This window comes from Microplitis demolitor, chromosome 4 (assembly GCF_026212275.2).
Source record: "Microplitis demolitor isolate Queensland-Clemson2020A chromosome 4, iyMicDemo2.1a, whole genome shotgun sequence".
NCBI lineage: Eukaryota > Metazoa > Arthropoda > Insecta > Hymenoptera > Braconidae > Microplitis > Microplitis demolitor.
The window spans coordinates 22,248,429-22,264,956 of NC_068548.1; the positions used below are offsets into that span (position 1 = coordinate 22,248,429).

A 16,528-nucleotide genomic window follows, 5' to 3' on the forward strand; every position below is an offset into this window, starting at 1 on the left:
CACCGGCTTTTCGATTCAGTCAATCTCCCAGTCAGTCAGTCAGTCATTGTAATATATATATATATATATATATATACATACATATAACAGTGAGAAGTAATATAACGATAAAACGATTGAGAGAGGAGTGAAAATAAAGACTGAAAATATAAGGAACAGTCTGAGCTCTCAAAGGAATACCGACATGAATAAACGACTCGGTCATTATCCAGCGATCAAAGTAATGTGTTGAAGGGTCGCCTGCCGCGTTTCTAATTAAGGAATTAACATTGTGAATTACAGCTACGTGGTTAAATGGATTGTGTCGACTTATTATGCCCATACCTCTAGAGAAAGTCACCAAAATTCATTATTATTATTATTAAATAAATTTGTAATCATATAAATTATCAACACTTTGCATAATTAAAGATACTTAATTAGTAGGAATTAGTTTTATTTTTTTATCAGCAAAGAAAAATTTTTTTCTTCCACTTCTAAGAGTCCTGAAGATAATTGACGCTCTGTTTTATTCAATAGGAAAAATTTTAATTATTGTGTTGAGATAGATGTACCAATTTGTGAAAAAAGTTACGAAATTCCAGACTCGAGCCCAGAGCCAGACTGAATAAGAGTTAAGAGGGAGAAAAAAAGTTGGTATGGTAAGAATGTAACTGCTATTTGTACTCGAACGGATAATTAATCATTATTTTTTACGACGGGGTACAAAGTACTTTTTGAGATAAATTGGAAAAGTTTTGAGTAATATAGAGCTGTGGCTAAGTTTCGTACATCGTAAATTTATAGTCACTGCTGGTATGCTACTGCTGTAAGAGAGAATAGGAGGGTATAAAGTAGTACGTTACCGAAGTTAATTCGACCACTAAATGAACCAATTTGTCCATGATTTCCCACAGCTAAGATAAAATTACAGCCTGCGAGGAATTAAAATACCCGAAAAATTCCATCTTTTAAACGTTAACTTTTTTAGTTTATTTGTTAAAAAATATAAAAAATATTTTAAACGTTATTTTTATTATTTCTTACTGGTGATGGTTGCCCGCTAAACCTCGGCGGTAAACCGCAGCAAAAGGATCCGACGGTGTCGGCTTTTAATTAATTATTTTGCCAGGTTTTCGTATCACGTTTTAAATTAAAAGTCGTTCATTAACTAACATAAAAAATAATTTTTTTTTTTTTTTTTACAATCATTTATCTATCACTATTTTAAATTTACTTTAAAAAGTTATAAAATTCCCGCCAAAGAATTTGAATTATTTTTAAAAAAATACAGAAGTAATTTATAAAAGTAAGGACTAAATATCTTGAATTAAGAAAGTAAATAAATAATAAAATAAATAAAAGTTAAGAAAACAAAAATTTACGGACATAACAAGAATCATGGTCGAGTGAACGCGACAATTTCTCAACGACATCCCGACGTTGTTTTAGTATCAGAGTAAACGAACCGTAGTACAACACTACTGTGCTCTACTGTAGTAGTTTAAGGCAAAGTAACTTTTGTAAAAGTGTCACGACATAACGAGTATTATCAGTTGCGCTGTGATAAAATGTCGCTCGACAAAAAGACAATAATTAGTGTAGGTATGGCAGTAGCACTAACGAGACGAGGTTTTTAAAAAACTAAATTCCAGAATAAGCTTATGCTTTCTTTAACTTTATAAGACAAGACGGGTTGGCTTAACTGTTAGGTATCAAGCCAACCGTACTATCTCTGTATTTTAAAAGGTGATAATAAATAGCTGGTGTTTAATTTAGAGCTATACCTGCAGGTGAGTTGAGGGCCTGCCGGCTACATAACTGCTGTTGATACAGAGGTGTAATGTTAAAAAAATAATATAAATACGAGGAAGTGAGAAAATGAAAAATATACACGGGAATATGTTGACAGGAAGGTGGGACTTTTAATGAGTTGGGTTGAGATAAATGTTTGTTTTTAATATTATTTAATGTCTCTATTTATTATTTTTTACTTTTTATTAAATAATTGCATTTGTTCTTATTCACTTTTTAACCCGTTGATTAATTTTAAAAAATTTTTTTCATATTTAAATTCATAAATCGTAATTAGAAACTACGGGGCGAAATCAGACAGTAAAAAAAAAATTTGTTTAAAAAAATTCATGATCGAATTTAAAAGAGGATGGGGTAAGTCGGCCCAAGGCAAAATTATCATAATAAAATATAAAATATTTATGGATGACAATTTTACCTAGTGATCAACTTACCCCATCCTTCTTTTCTGTACCTAAAAATTTTTAAACCGTGAATTTTTTTTTTAGTAATGTCCCATTTTGCCCTAATTAAACGTAATGATAAATTACACTTTACAACTTCGATTCTTCCTCATAAATCGGTGCAAAAAAAAAAAAAAAAAAAAAAAAGAAGAAAAAAATTACTTCATTTTAAAAATTGAGTGGGCATTAAAAATAAAATAACAAAGAAATAAGTACAGGGCAAGTCTTCGTGAACAAGAGCAATTATTTTAGTATTTTATTTTATTTGTTACTTTAACGATCAGCGTCATTACTCGAAACAAAAGTGTAATGTGAAAATAAATAATACTTATCGTATAAAAATTAAATAAAAAAAAATATTTAATTGTTTAATTTTATTTATCGGCTATTTTCTCTACGATTTGAATTCAAGGCTAATGTAATTTCGTAGTAGAATATATCCAATAGGAAATAATACTAGTGTCTTATCTCTAACATAAATGAAAATGAGTCTTCTTATTGCGTTGGCTTACTTTGTCTTTTTATATTATTTTTTTCTTATATATACATATATATATGTATATACTGAGAGCAAGAAGCCATTGAGTAAAAGAGCACGTGGAGAACACGGACTTTGGTCCTTGGAGACAACAGAGGATACCCTGTCAGCTCGTTAGTATAACCTACCAGCCAACTTAAATGTATATAGAGAGAGATAACGTTCACGAGTTTTTTGGTTTTCGTAATATAACCGAATGAAATCCACAACTACCACTACCGCTTCACTGAGACGACAGCGATGTTAAGAAGATAAGAATGTACCAAGGGAGATGTTTTAAAATCTCGAGCGACCGCTACGCGCATTTTCTGGGGTTGTCACACCCGAGGGCTCTGGTCATGAATAAAAGAGCAGATCGAAACAAAAATTTTAAAAAAGTACTGAAGAAAATTTTTGCCGGCAAAGAAAGTAAAAAATCCGAGCTATCGATCACTGATCAGCTCGTGATAAAAATAGTTATCTTGAGTGAGCGATCAAAAATATCCCCGGGCTATTTATTGGTTTCGGCATCAGCCAGCATGTAAGCGGCGTTGACTAATAACAGGAACTTTAACTCAAAATCAACCAGAGTATCTCTTTCAGTAGCTATTTGCCGAAACTTTATTTATACTGCTGATAATCTATCGACTGATCGTTCAATCGATCGCTCAGATCGACTTTTTAAAACACAACAGATTATTATCACTATTTTTTTCACTTTAAATTTATTATTATTTTTATCTTGGTACAAATTGTAACCGAAAACAAGCTACCAATTATCTCGTTAAAAAATTACCATCGAAAGCAATTTGAAAAAAAAAAAATTTTTTTTTTTGACATTTCGAATTGAAATTTTATTTTTTATCGATTGTAATAATCTGGACAAAAATTTCACACTACGGAGTAAAAATATTTTACTGACGTATGTAGAGGAGATGATGTAAAATGGTCACCCCAACATAATGAAAAAATTATAATTTTTTTTTTGTTGCTACAAATTATTACAACCGAAAACAAGCTACCGATTAAATTATCTTGTAAAAATTTTTTTCATCTTATTTTAGGTCTTGGAAACACGATAAAAATATTTAAATATCAATCGGTATTTGTTAAAATAAATAAAAATAAAAAAATCCTGCTACCTGTTTCCAAGATTTATCTGTTTTTTTTTTTTTTTCGATCTTTACGTAACATTTTGGGTTTTAAAAATTTTTGTCACTAGTTTTTATAGAACTAACGATAAAATATAGGATTTAACATGAAGTATTAGTATTAAATATTATTATTTTTTGTGGAGATTACATTGTACAGGAATAAAAAAATGCAGACACGAAAGTGGTCCGTTTGCCTTTCACGTCGTTTTCGATGAGCCAGGAAGAGAATGAGAATAAAAATAAAAAAAATGGGTATAAAATGACGGGGAAAAAAATAAAATAAAAAAGAAAAAAAAATAAAGAAACGAGAGGACGTGAAAAAGTCGACTAACGAAAACGTGACATCGATGATACTTGAGAGAACTACGTTTTTCCTGTCCTCGTCTTTTTCTCGGACTGGGTTACCTAGACCGCGGGTCTTTCTCCCTCTACTTGGTCCCTTGTAGCATCTCTAGATGGCAGAATGAATTCAATTCTTCTCTCCAAAGAATAACCACTACTTTAACTGTATATATAGAGAGGCTTTTGTTACCTCGTGCGGTTGCCTTGAGTCACCGATACTTTCAATATGACTTGAAAGCTATTCAAATATAATGTACATATATGTGTCTGTATGGTTTTTTTGTTCATAAATCATGTATGGACTTTTTTATAGTTAGTCAATAGAATAAACAATCATTATATTAAATTATGTGAGTGATTTAAGTTTTTAAATGTTTGAAAGCCTGTGACAGGATTCGGAATAATTATGTCCAGGTTCGAATACAGGGCATGGATTTTTTTCAAGGTTCAAAATTTTTTTTTTAAATTCTAAATATAAATATTTCTATAAAGAAAAATCATTCAAAAATTCAAATTTATATTTAAAAAAAAAATAATTGTCTGTATCTAAATATGATCCTGAAGTTAGCAGTCAATTAAAAATTTTTGATTTTTTTTTTAAACCTATGAATTAAAAAAAAAAAAAAAAACTAAAAAAATGCATATGTAGAAAATTAATAAAACTATAAGTGCAATTTTTTAAATAATTTTTTTTTTACAATTTATCGTTTTTAAAAAAATTCAAAAATTATCACTCAGCTAACTTTCAGTATCGCCATCTAAACACAAGACTTGAAATTTTCTCTCAATTTGTAAAGTAACAATTTTTTTTTTTATGAGTAAAAATTAAAAATAATTTTAAATTGCAAAAAAAAATGACATAATAATGGTAATGAATAATTAATGATGTTTGGTTTTTAGTATGCAACTGTAATCTTCACGCCCGAAAATGCCGTTTCAATGTGGAACTATACAAGCTGTCGGGACGTGTAAGCGGAGGCGTATGTCTGTCATGTAGACACTTTACTGCAGGAAGACACTGCCATTACTGTCGTGAGGGCTACTACAGAGATCCAACAAAACCGATCACCCACCGCAAGGCTTGTAAACGTGAGTAAACCACATTGTTAAATTGCACAGAAACCCTTTTCCGCCCCAATACAACAACTTAGAAACACCGCTGAAAGACGTTTCTATACTGCGGTTCGCCGCATAAACCTCAGCTTCACTTTTGTTTAATATTATTCAAACATGACCTGACAATTTATGATAAACAATATCAAGTCCTGCGAACACAACCTCAATAGCTAGACCAAGACCTAGACCTCGACTCTGTCCACGTTTTGTGTTAAGCTTAGATATAGCAGAATTTATAAGCCGGAATTTCCTCAACTGGCTCAAGGAATAGAACATTAATATCATCAAAGAGCAAAGGGAATCGTTAATTTTCTCGGTGGATCATTCAAAGGATGTCATGGAATTTCCTATTCCTATTCCTATTTCTATTCCTATTCCAATCTCAAAACTACTTGAGGCTTTTACCTAAAGTACCACTCGGAAACTGCGGCTACGTGTCGTCTCGTTCTATTCCGTTTTAACCTCCGCCTACTTTGCTCCCTCTATACATTACTCGAGACTTTAAAATCTTACCACACTCAAATATATACCAGCATCAGCAGCCACTTGCCGGTGCACAGGTTAAGCAATATAACCAAGATATTCGACTACTACGTGACGACAAAGTTACATTTGAATTGTACTACTTGTACTAAACTATTTAACTTATTTTTCAAAATTCAAATCGTGATTTAAATTTTTACTACTTATTATATTTTTCAAAAAGCCTCCAATAAATTTTTTTTATTCTTTCCTGTGTAAAATTTTGAAAATTCTTCTGCTCACAGAGAAATTAATTTTACTGAATGCGTGTACGAGCCTTTCTTCTTTTTATTAAAAAAAAATATATGGATAGAATAGTTATAACGTTTTCACGCACGTATACACGTCGAAACACATTTACTTAAGCATCAGAGAGGACACATATTCCGCAGTATAATGTATAGCTGAATGTATGCCTGGTGTATGAGCTCGGAAAGCGTGAGTTATAGGGTGCTCGAGGCATATACGGTAATATTAGAAACTTCCCCTGTTTGCGTAGCACGCGTGACCGTACCAACTTATATGCCAGTGTACTCTAACACATACGTTACTGTTTAAACTCTCGGTATAGTACCTACTCTATCTACTACCCATGCAAGTCTTGTCTCATGTTGCTTTCTATCTCAACTCAGAGCTCTATACCTCTACTTGTGTTTAACCCTGTGCCGCCACCGAGAGTACTGCCTCAAGCAAGGGTTCTTCCTCAAACAGAATCGGTCACAGTCATCTCATCTCACTGTTCCCGCCATACCTTCTCTACCGATCCTCTCTTCAATTTTTTTATCTTTGTCTTTAAACAATAATCATTGTAATGAATATTGAAAGCGATTTCAATGAAAAAAATTTTAATTCATTTTTTTTTTATAGAATTGTTGTACTTGTTCAAAATTTCGAAAATAAAGCGATGTTATTTATTGTCAATAGATATAATAATTTTTTTTTGTATAAAAAAATTATCAATTTAGTTTGCGGCGGCCGAGTAAAATAGGGTGTCACGCAGAAAATAAAGTAAAACAATATTTGACTTTATTTTTATCGAAATTACCCCATTTTATCTAAAAATGAAAACTTTTTTTATTTATTTTTAAAAACATTGAAAAAAAAATGACCCAGAAGTAAACAGACAATTAAAAGTTTTCGGGTTTTTTTTTTCAATAAATTAATTAGATAAAAAAAAAAACCGAAAATATGCACATTTAGAAAATTTAATAAACTATAGGTGCAATTTTTTAAAATATTTTTTTTTTTATTATGGATGGTTTTGAAAAAAATCAAAAAATTATCAAACGGCGGCTAACCAGTATCATAAAAAAAACGGTGTGTCTACACTACCCTGGTGTCGGGTTATCGGTGTTAATATGTCCATTTTAACACCACTTTTTTACAGTGTATGTAAAAAATAGAGCCTGCTCCTTGTCTATGTAAATAAATTTTGAATTACAATAAAAGAGAATACTGACTCGAAAAAAAAGTAACAAAGAATTCACAATAAAAATGTGGTTTTGTAACTAATCCTGAAGTATAATATGTAGTATTGTCAAGTACTTGAACTCGATACAAGCAACACAAGTACAGGGTAGAGAGCGAACAGTACAAAGTAAAGTAAAAGCTAAAGCTTTCTCGCCTAGTGTACTTGCATTCGCACACGTTAGCATATTCATTACCCGGCACTTAGTTAAAAGCTCGAAGCTCGAGACCCCGATATGACTTCTTCCTACTCTCTTATACTTGTACGATCAGCAATATTAGTCTCGGTTGAGTTTCGTCCCTCTTAATATAATGTATTTCCTACAATTGATGTTCTTCCGCTTTTTCTTTCCTCTTCCTTTGTAAGTCAACCATTTCACTCATTGTCGGCCATTTTTATTTTTTCTTATCTTTATCTTCAACGCTTTTCCTCTATTCTCAATAACTTCTTTATTCAGAATTATTCATTTGCATTATTATTTATTACTTTAAATAAAAGAATTATTCTTACTCATAAAGACAAAGCGTCAAGTTGGTCTTTTATTTTATAAGAAGCCAGACTTTTATTTATGCAATAAAAACTTAATAAATATTCTTTAATTTAAAATTATAATTTTTTTCATAACTAAGTAATAATTTTAATTAATTATTCAAATAATCATTATAATAATTAACTAAAGCCAGTAACGCAGACATAAATCGCACGTAATTTAAAAGAAGGCGGTTCGAGTCCCGGTGAAAGTTTTTAGTCATTAATTATTTTTAAAATTAAAAAATTTAAAGTTATCAATTAATTAACAAATTAATTATTTAATTGATTGGCTTTTAAAGTCCATTATAATTTATTTTTTTTTCAAATAAACTAAATAAAAAAAAATAATAATAAATAACAAATTATCAGATACGTCTGAGTAAATAAAATAAAAAATTAACTTCCGTATTGAAGAGCAATAAGAAATGTTATTTATTGTTAAGTTATTTTTTCACGATCCGATAGATAATCGACTAGGTGTGTCGTTATCGATACGAAAGAGTGGGCGAAACAAGAAGCCGTGAAAATAATAATAACAATAATAATAAGATGCTAAAGAGCTGAATAAAATGAACAGAACAGAAGTGAATTGAGTAAAAGTAAAGGCAAAGGCAAAGGAAAAAGTAAAGGAAAAATAAAAAAATAAAAAAAAAGAGTTAAACAGTCTGGTATCTAGTTACGGTGTGGACAGGATGCCCGGCCGCTTTACCCCGTACCAAGCTTTTAATTTATTCCCACCTGAAGATTACTCGCGTTCTCTCTCGGTCCAGAGCCCCCGCGTCTTCTGGAACGAGAGAGCAATCCCTCTAGTGCACCTGATACATACAAGGTGTCTTTTTAAATACACTTGATAAATTATATCGTCCGTAACATTTTTCTTCTCATCTTCATCAACTTGCGATAAATTGGAATGTAAATATAACAACATTTATCATATTATATTACTATTATTATTGTAATTATTTTCTGACCTGATTAAAGTTGTCATATATATCATTATTATAATATTTTTTAAATATATATATATTTTAATTTTAATCAGTCTGAAATTGAAGTTTTTTTTTAAGCGTCTTTTCGTAAATCGACTTTTTTTTTTATTAATTTCCACGCTGGGTAATATGGTCACCCTAAATTTTTTTTAAATACCAATTTTTTTAACTACTGTAGTTTCTGTTTAAAATTGTCCATGTAATTGATTCTAAATTATCCAAAATTTTGACCATTCCTATTTTCCAGAGACGTGTGTCTGCGAAAAGTCTAAAGTCAGAAAAATTTTTTTCTACAGAATTTTCTATCATCTTACATAGGAAAATCCTCAAAAATATTGTGAAATGACAATTAGTAGGTTGGATAAAAAAAAATGAAAAATTATAAAATTTTTTTACCAACAATAATACCAAATCATTTTACCCGAACTACGGTCTTTATTCCTTTAGACAGCAAGTTAACTTTTTCAAGAAAAAAAAAAAAAAATAAACAATGCTAAGAACAAAATGAACAAAACAAAAGACTGAAACCTCCGCCACGCGATTCGGCAAAAAAAAATTTTATATCTCCTCCTTGGTTCAAATAAAGCATACCCTCTACAGCTTATTAAGTTGTTTTTATTACGATACCGATGATTGTGCTATAATGGCTGCTATAAAATTACGACAGAGAGAAGAAAAGGCTTCAGTTGAAAGTATATATCTATAAAAGGGAGACTAGGATTTTGTTTTAATCAGATTACACCAATTAACGTGGAGTATTCGTGAAGAAGACTCACTGTTGTAGTCGGATCCTTTTCATCCGGCCAATTAGAATGCGTTAAGAAGCTTAGTGAATTGTTAGAAGAGACTACTGGTAACATAATATTTGTATGTCTGCATATATATCACACTCATACATTTATATAGATCTTTTACGTAACAATTCGTTATTACGTCTGTGATATTTTCATTCATACGATTCACGGTATTAATATTCATGTTGCCCAAACACTTGGACGTTCCTACGCATTTTATCAAACAAATTCTAGAAACGGTTTTAAAAATATTTGAAAACTTTCCGCTAAATATTTGTTCAGACCCCTCCAGTTATCAGCAAGCGTTCGGTCATATAAATATACATATACATATATATAAAATGAATTTCAAATACTACTTACCGAAGGAGATTTGTCAGCTTACGTCGACGTTTCACTTTACAACTAGTCTGCCTCGTAGATCAGCTTTAATGTTCGAAACTTATGGGTTAAGTTCTTAAATACTTGTCGCTACTTACAATTTGTTCAATTGGTTCTATTTCTGAGTCTAGAACAAATAAAAAAAAAGTAATAAAACAGTTAGTACTGCAGTAGACAATTTAAAAAATTTAAGAATCTGTTTAAGTTTTAAGAATTTTTTCGTGAATTTCTGTACAGTACGTTTTGAATTTTAAAATATATAAATACTACTTGAAAATAATAATAATTTTATTTTTCTAATCGATAAAAAAATAATAATAATTATAAATTTTAATTTTTATTCGAGTAATAAAATAGATAAGAATCAATAGTCTTAACATTTAAGTTTTGATTTTATATCTTATTATAGGTATTAGTTAAAATAAATATTAGGGTATATTTGTATGTATATATTTTTTAATAAAATATTTTCCCATAGGAGTGTAGGGCAACAAAACGACACGTTATGGACACCTGCGGGGACTTGGTCGTCGTTATGAATCGTCGGGTTCTCTCGAGTCGTTATTAAAAGTCGAGACAATCGCGACGTGCCATCGATTCATGTTTAAAAGTGTGACTGAAGTTGAGACACTCGGCTTTATAAATACAAATACAAACACAAATAAATTAAAATACACGACATTTAATTATAAATATTTCAGTAGCTGAGATTTCTAAGAACAGACGAGTACCTTGTTGTTCAATTTATTAAATTGGAGTGAGCAGCTTAACAAGACATAAAAAAAAGTGGGATAAAAATTTTTTTATTTCTTTGTATTATATCAAGACGGGAAACATAAAAATGAATAAAAATCGCGTGATAAGAGGAGGAAAAAAATTATCAAGCTGAATTCATGAATTTGTGTCAGTTGAGTACGAGGAGTAGAGTGGATGAAAGAAAAAATTAAAATGTCAAAAAAGATAAAAAACATTTATAATGGTGCGGATAGAGAAGAGTCGCGAACTACGGAGGTGTCGAGTGGGCGGCAAGTGTGCTGAATCGTGTACTTATTCGATTGTAAAACGTCAATCGAATAGTCTCTACGTGCCACTGACCCGACTATCGATTAAACCGATGCCTTTTAGAACATGTGTTTATTTTATTTTAATGCACTTTTATTATTTAAATTATCATTTTTTATGTCATCTTTATAGTAATTTAATTATAATTTAATCATTATTTATTTTTATTGATAATGAAATTTTTTTCATTACTCATTAATTTTCACTAAATAATTATTCTACTTTTAATTTTTTTTTTGCTGCTGTAAAATTTTTTTCACTGATATTAAATTTTTTTAAGAATAGTAACAAAAAAAAGTAATTATATTTTAAACATTAAAATCATATTTAATTAATATTTTATTGATTTTGAATAAAGTTTAGTAACAGGTAGTAATTACTTACAAAGTGACTGGGTTTGATTACGAATAAAATGAAAATAAATTAAAAAGTTAATGATTTTATTTAAAATCCCCGCGGAAAAAAAAGCTCGTGTTCCATTTCTACCCTTTACTCAGGTCACTTAGATTGTATTGTACTATTAAAAAGGCTTCAAATTTGTGTACAGTTAGGTCAATAATTCATTTCATTATGAAAAAAGCTCAAACTCCAATTTATTCCCGCCCTTAATTCAAAATTTAAAATTCTGAAAGTGTAATTTTTGATTACTCCGTTTTCCCGCGTTATTTAAAAAGGGTATTGAAAAAAATTACAATTCAGCTCAATCTATCATAATAAAAGTATAAAAGTGTGTGTACAACGTAGCAAAGGTAATTGCGCTTATAATTTAAGGGCGCGGCACGAAGTAGATATAACTCTTCTCTCCCGATGCGTAGCACATCGGTTATACCTGATCGGTATCCACTTGAAAGATCGAGAACACCCGGCACTTTAAAGAAAATCGATACCTCCAATCATTCTATATATTGTGCACATAACATACACATATATATTTGTAAATGTGTGTGTAAAAATCGGGCCGAGGGTAAGAGGTAGGAAGGAAATTGAAGGGTCACATGCATTGACTGCACCAAGTACTTGGGATGCTAAATTTCTTATTCCTTTTCTTCAATCTTCATACTTTCATATTTTCATACTACATTACCTCCACTCACTGGCTTACTTTATATACTACGCAAATATACACGCACCTAATTTAATGCTATACTACTCGATGCGACATCAAACATAAATATATTTCGCATATGCAAACTTTTAATATTTTAAAATAAATAAATAATTATTTATATCACAGACATTCCATGTCGATTAGTAATTTATCTTTAAGATTTAACCGGTAACTCAGTCGACGAGTTAATTAATATTCTTCATCAGTAATAGAACGATAAGAAATTAATAACTTTTAGTAATAAGAAAGATCAAGGTAAATGGTATTTATATATTTATATTTATATATATATTTGTAGCGTGAATTTTAAAAATATCTCCGAGATATCTTGAGCATATCGTGAGACTGATTTATATATTATCATTATTATTAATATACATGCGGGTCTATTGAACACCAGTAAGTGTGTGATCACTCTGGACATTGCAATTGATCGCCATTTAATGTAATCGTCTCATATCCAGTTGTTACACCAGTTTGTATATATTTTTTTTATTACTCCCAATAAAAACTTAAGTAGTTTGTATTTAAAAATAATTATTTACTTTTTTCACTGATTTATTTTATAAAAATATAAAATATCAATTATATTTATTTATTATACAATAATTTCTAACGTCAAAATAAATATTTTTATTACGAAAGATTAAATGTTAATTTTAATGTGACATAAATTTATTATTTTTTTTTATATAAATAATTTTGAAATAAATATCCAGTGAATTTTATTTAAAAATATTCGTGTTAATTAAATAAATATATATATATTTAATAATAATAATAAGAGTATTATTAATGTATTATAAATGTTTTTTCTTATATGGATATTAATTAAATATACTCGTCGCATTGACATCGGTCTCTTTAGGTTTCAGTTATACGACTGTCTCATTAACTCTTGAGACACCGTCATTACCGCGACATATCGTGTGCTTATATTACGCGAAGTGGTCGCGCACTCCAGGCTTCAAACGCATGTAAAACGAATGGAAGAAGAGAAGATAGCTATCGATCTCCCGCTGCTCGTACCATCATCTCTTTCACTTCAACATCAACCATTCTCATTTACTTGAACCTCTACCTCTTCTACCTCACCCCCCTCCCATCCTCTCTCTACACATATACATATACATACATATATATCCTCCGTATACATCTACGAGATTTCAAACGCGGAAAACGAGCCTCTACACTTAATGCTTGAGTGCACGTCAAAAAAAAATTTTTTTTTTCATTATTATAAATTATAATTATTTTTTTTAAACTCTTACTATTTTACATGACAGTTTTATTCACTATCAAACTGATGTTAATAAATTATCACGTGTTTAAACTTTTTATTTGACATGCACTTGGCCAATAAAAAAAAACACTTTTAACAATAAATAACTCAAAATAATTTATTAATTAAAAATAAGTAAATATATATGAATTAAAACTTTGAATTAAAGTTATACAACTACTGATAATTAACGAGAAATAAATCCTGTGAATTTAAACTATGTATACTAAATTTAAATTAATAAACTTTGGAATTAATGAGATGAAGTTGGAAAATTCTCAACACTTGTGAAATTCCTTGATATCAGAAAGTAAAAGTTTTTTTTTTTTACTCAATATTTAATATTTATTTAAATTTAAATCTTTATTATTCAGTAATCTTTTATTTCCTTGTCATCTCCGGCAGACCTGGTTTATTTCTTTCTTTGTTACTCTCTTATGCATGCTCGTGGCCACCGTGAAAATAGTCAGAGATCGAGATTTATAGAGGTATATTCTGACGGGTGTCGGGTTTCAATTAAATATGATCGATGACATACCTTATTCTCGTTCTTTATTCCATTTTTTTTTACTCCGTTTCTGGACTTTTTTTAAATTAATTTTACAAATGCATTTCTGTGCTATTCTTCGGTCTTTAAATTTAAAGGATAAACTCGAGATTTGACTTTGAAAAATATTTATAAATAATTTATTTATTCACTGACTTATTAATCAATCAAATTATTTAAAAGTTTCTCATAAAAATGCGCGGGAAAATTTTCTTCTTTATAATTTAAAATTAATGAGAAGAAATTTGATGTTAAGTCAGAATTGAATGTCATTTTTTATATATTATGATAATGTTATGAGTCAAGTATTTTATAAAGTCTACCCTTTATAAAATCTAAATGTATATCTTTCGAAATATAAAAAAATCTATCTTATGTAAATATTTCTATTTATCTTGATAAAAGATATCAAAGCAACAAATCCATAGAATTCAAGTTACAATAAATAGGTAAATATATATTTTAGATGAGGTATAAAGTTATAGAGAAAATAAAAAAAGAAGAGATATTTGAAAATACGGCGATTTATCGAATCGGCGAGAGCAATCGAGAGAAGCAAAAAAGAGCAGTCAGATAATCTTGGATGACGGAAACGAGAAAGATTGAAGCCTCCGGCTTTATCCTCCATCTTCATTTTATTTTTATTTTTATTTTCATTTTTTGCTTTTTCTTTCGTACTATATGTATACATATATTTATATATATATATATAAGTATACATAGCTTAGTTACTTTTGAAAAGAGATAACTATCCCATTGGGAAAGGATTCAAGAAACGACGTGAGATCGGTTTTCCAATCATCCAAATATCACTTTTTATTCACTACCAACCGGAAATTATTTCTACATACTTCAAACTTTACGTATATATATAATAAATATATCATCCACATTTCCACTGCAAAACTATCCAGATCCATTTTTTAAAATTCGAAATATTTATCAAAATATATCGTTAGCTAAAGTTAAATAACACACGTCTGGTAAAAAATATTTAGCCAAAAAAATAAAATAAAAAAAAAGATATAGTATAGAATAACTAAAAAAAAAATCCAAACAAAACAGTCTGGCGCCCCGACACAGGAAATGACGTTCCCACCAGGTTGAATATCCCCACGCGTGGATAAATAAAGTGACGAAAAATACGCCCGAGGGAATAAAAAAAAAACCACAAAATAACTAAAATGAAACTTTTTCTCTTTATTGTATACACTCCACCCTATATATATATATATATATGAGTTAACTCGCGGAAACAAACCTCAATCTGACCCTCAATTCTTCTTTTCAAAACTTTTTTTGGTCCATCTTCAAATCAAGAGCACAATATTAAAGGCGATATCATTTCTACTCCGAGCATCGAAAGACACAAGTTGTTCGATACAATGAAGTACAAGTACAACAACAATAAATAAACTAAAGTAAAACAAAAAAAAAAAAAAAATTGGGACCAATTACCACAGTATCGCGCAGTACCTAAAAGTTTAAACGTCTTTTTTATTTTACTACTCCTTATTTATTTATTTACTTATATATTTTATTATTTTTTATTTTCCGTGTACGTGATTTCGCCACCGAAGCATCAGCACATGTACAACCTATACCGTAACTCCAAACTCAGATACATCAACTTGTCCTTTTCTCTGTTTCTTGTTTTTTATCTCCGTTAGATCAGCATGGACTTTATCTCTCTGTCTTTTATTCCTTACCCACCTGCACTAGTCTTGTATTTTATCCACTGTACATGTGAATGTGAAGATGTGGAATTGTGTGTGAGTGCGGGAATCGAATTTGCGAGGTATCTAACTTGGTCTCTCCCAACGGATCCTGCGGACGTGCCGCCAAGCAACAAGAACAAGTTATTGACGCGTTTACGTGGCGAGAATTCCGTCAGATAGTCTTGTCGATTCTTGATTATTTGATCGCTTCTTTTTTTTATTTTATTATTATTCTCTAACTTTCCTCCTGTTTCGTCTTCGTCTCCGTCTTCGTCTTATTCTTGAGTTCTCGACGACTTCAATGCTGGCATTGCAATTCTCATGAGAACCGAAAAAATTTCTTGCTGACTTTTCACCTTTCTCTCCCATGTATACTAAAGATATTTCGAAACTATTTTTTATATTTATTTATTTTATCTCCATTTTGACCCACTTCGACCTCGATACAACAAGAACTTTTTTTTTTTTACTCAAATCTTACTAATTACCCAACGAAACGTTAATTACATTTTATTTGATACAAAATTGTTTTAAATAAACTAAAGTTCATTTAAATTTTCAGTGCATAAATATTTATATGAACAAAAAAATTAAATTAAAAATGCTGAGACAAAAGGAAAGATAAATAAAAACATTTAATATAATATTTTTTACGGTTTTTCGGGACAACTAATGAAATACCCGTCCTATAAAGAATGAGATTGGGATGCCAATTAGAGGCGCCGGATTCCGGAGCGTTATAAAGGATCCAAACCCATAA

The 16,528-nt window shown here is 29.9% G+C and overlaps 1 protein-coding gene across 1 annotated transcript in view; it reads left to right on the forward strand.

Moving 5' to 3' along the window:
- The window catches only part of LOC103577425 (netrin-1), an 85,982-nt gene that overhangs the window by 37,649 nt on the left and 31,805 nt on the right, over positions 1 to 16,528 (forward strand). The window contains exon 2 of the mRNA XM_008558049.2: positions 5,151 to 5,339. Coding sequence (XP_008556271.1) covers positions 5,151 to 5,339 — 189 coding nt within the window. The remainder of the gene's footprint in view (positions 1 to 5,150; positions 5,340 to 16,528) is intronic.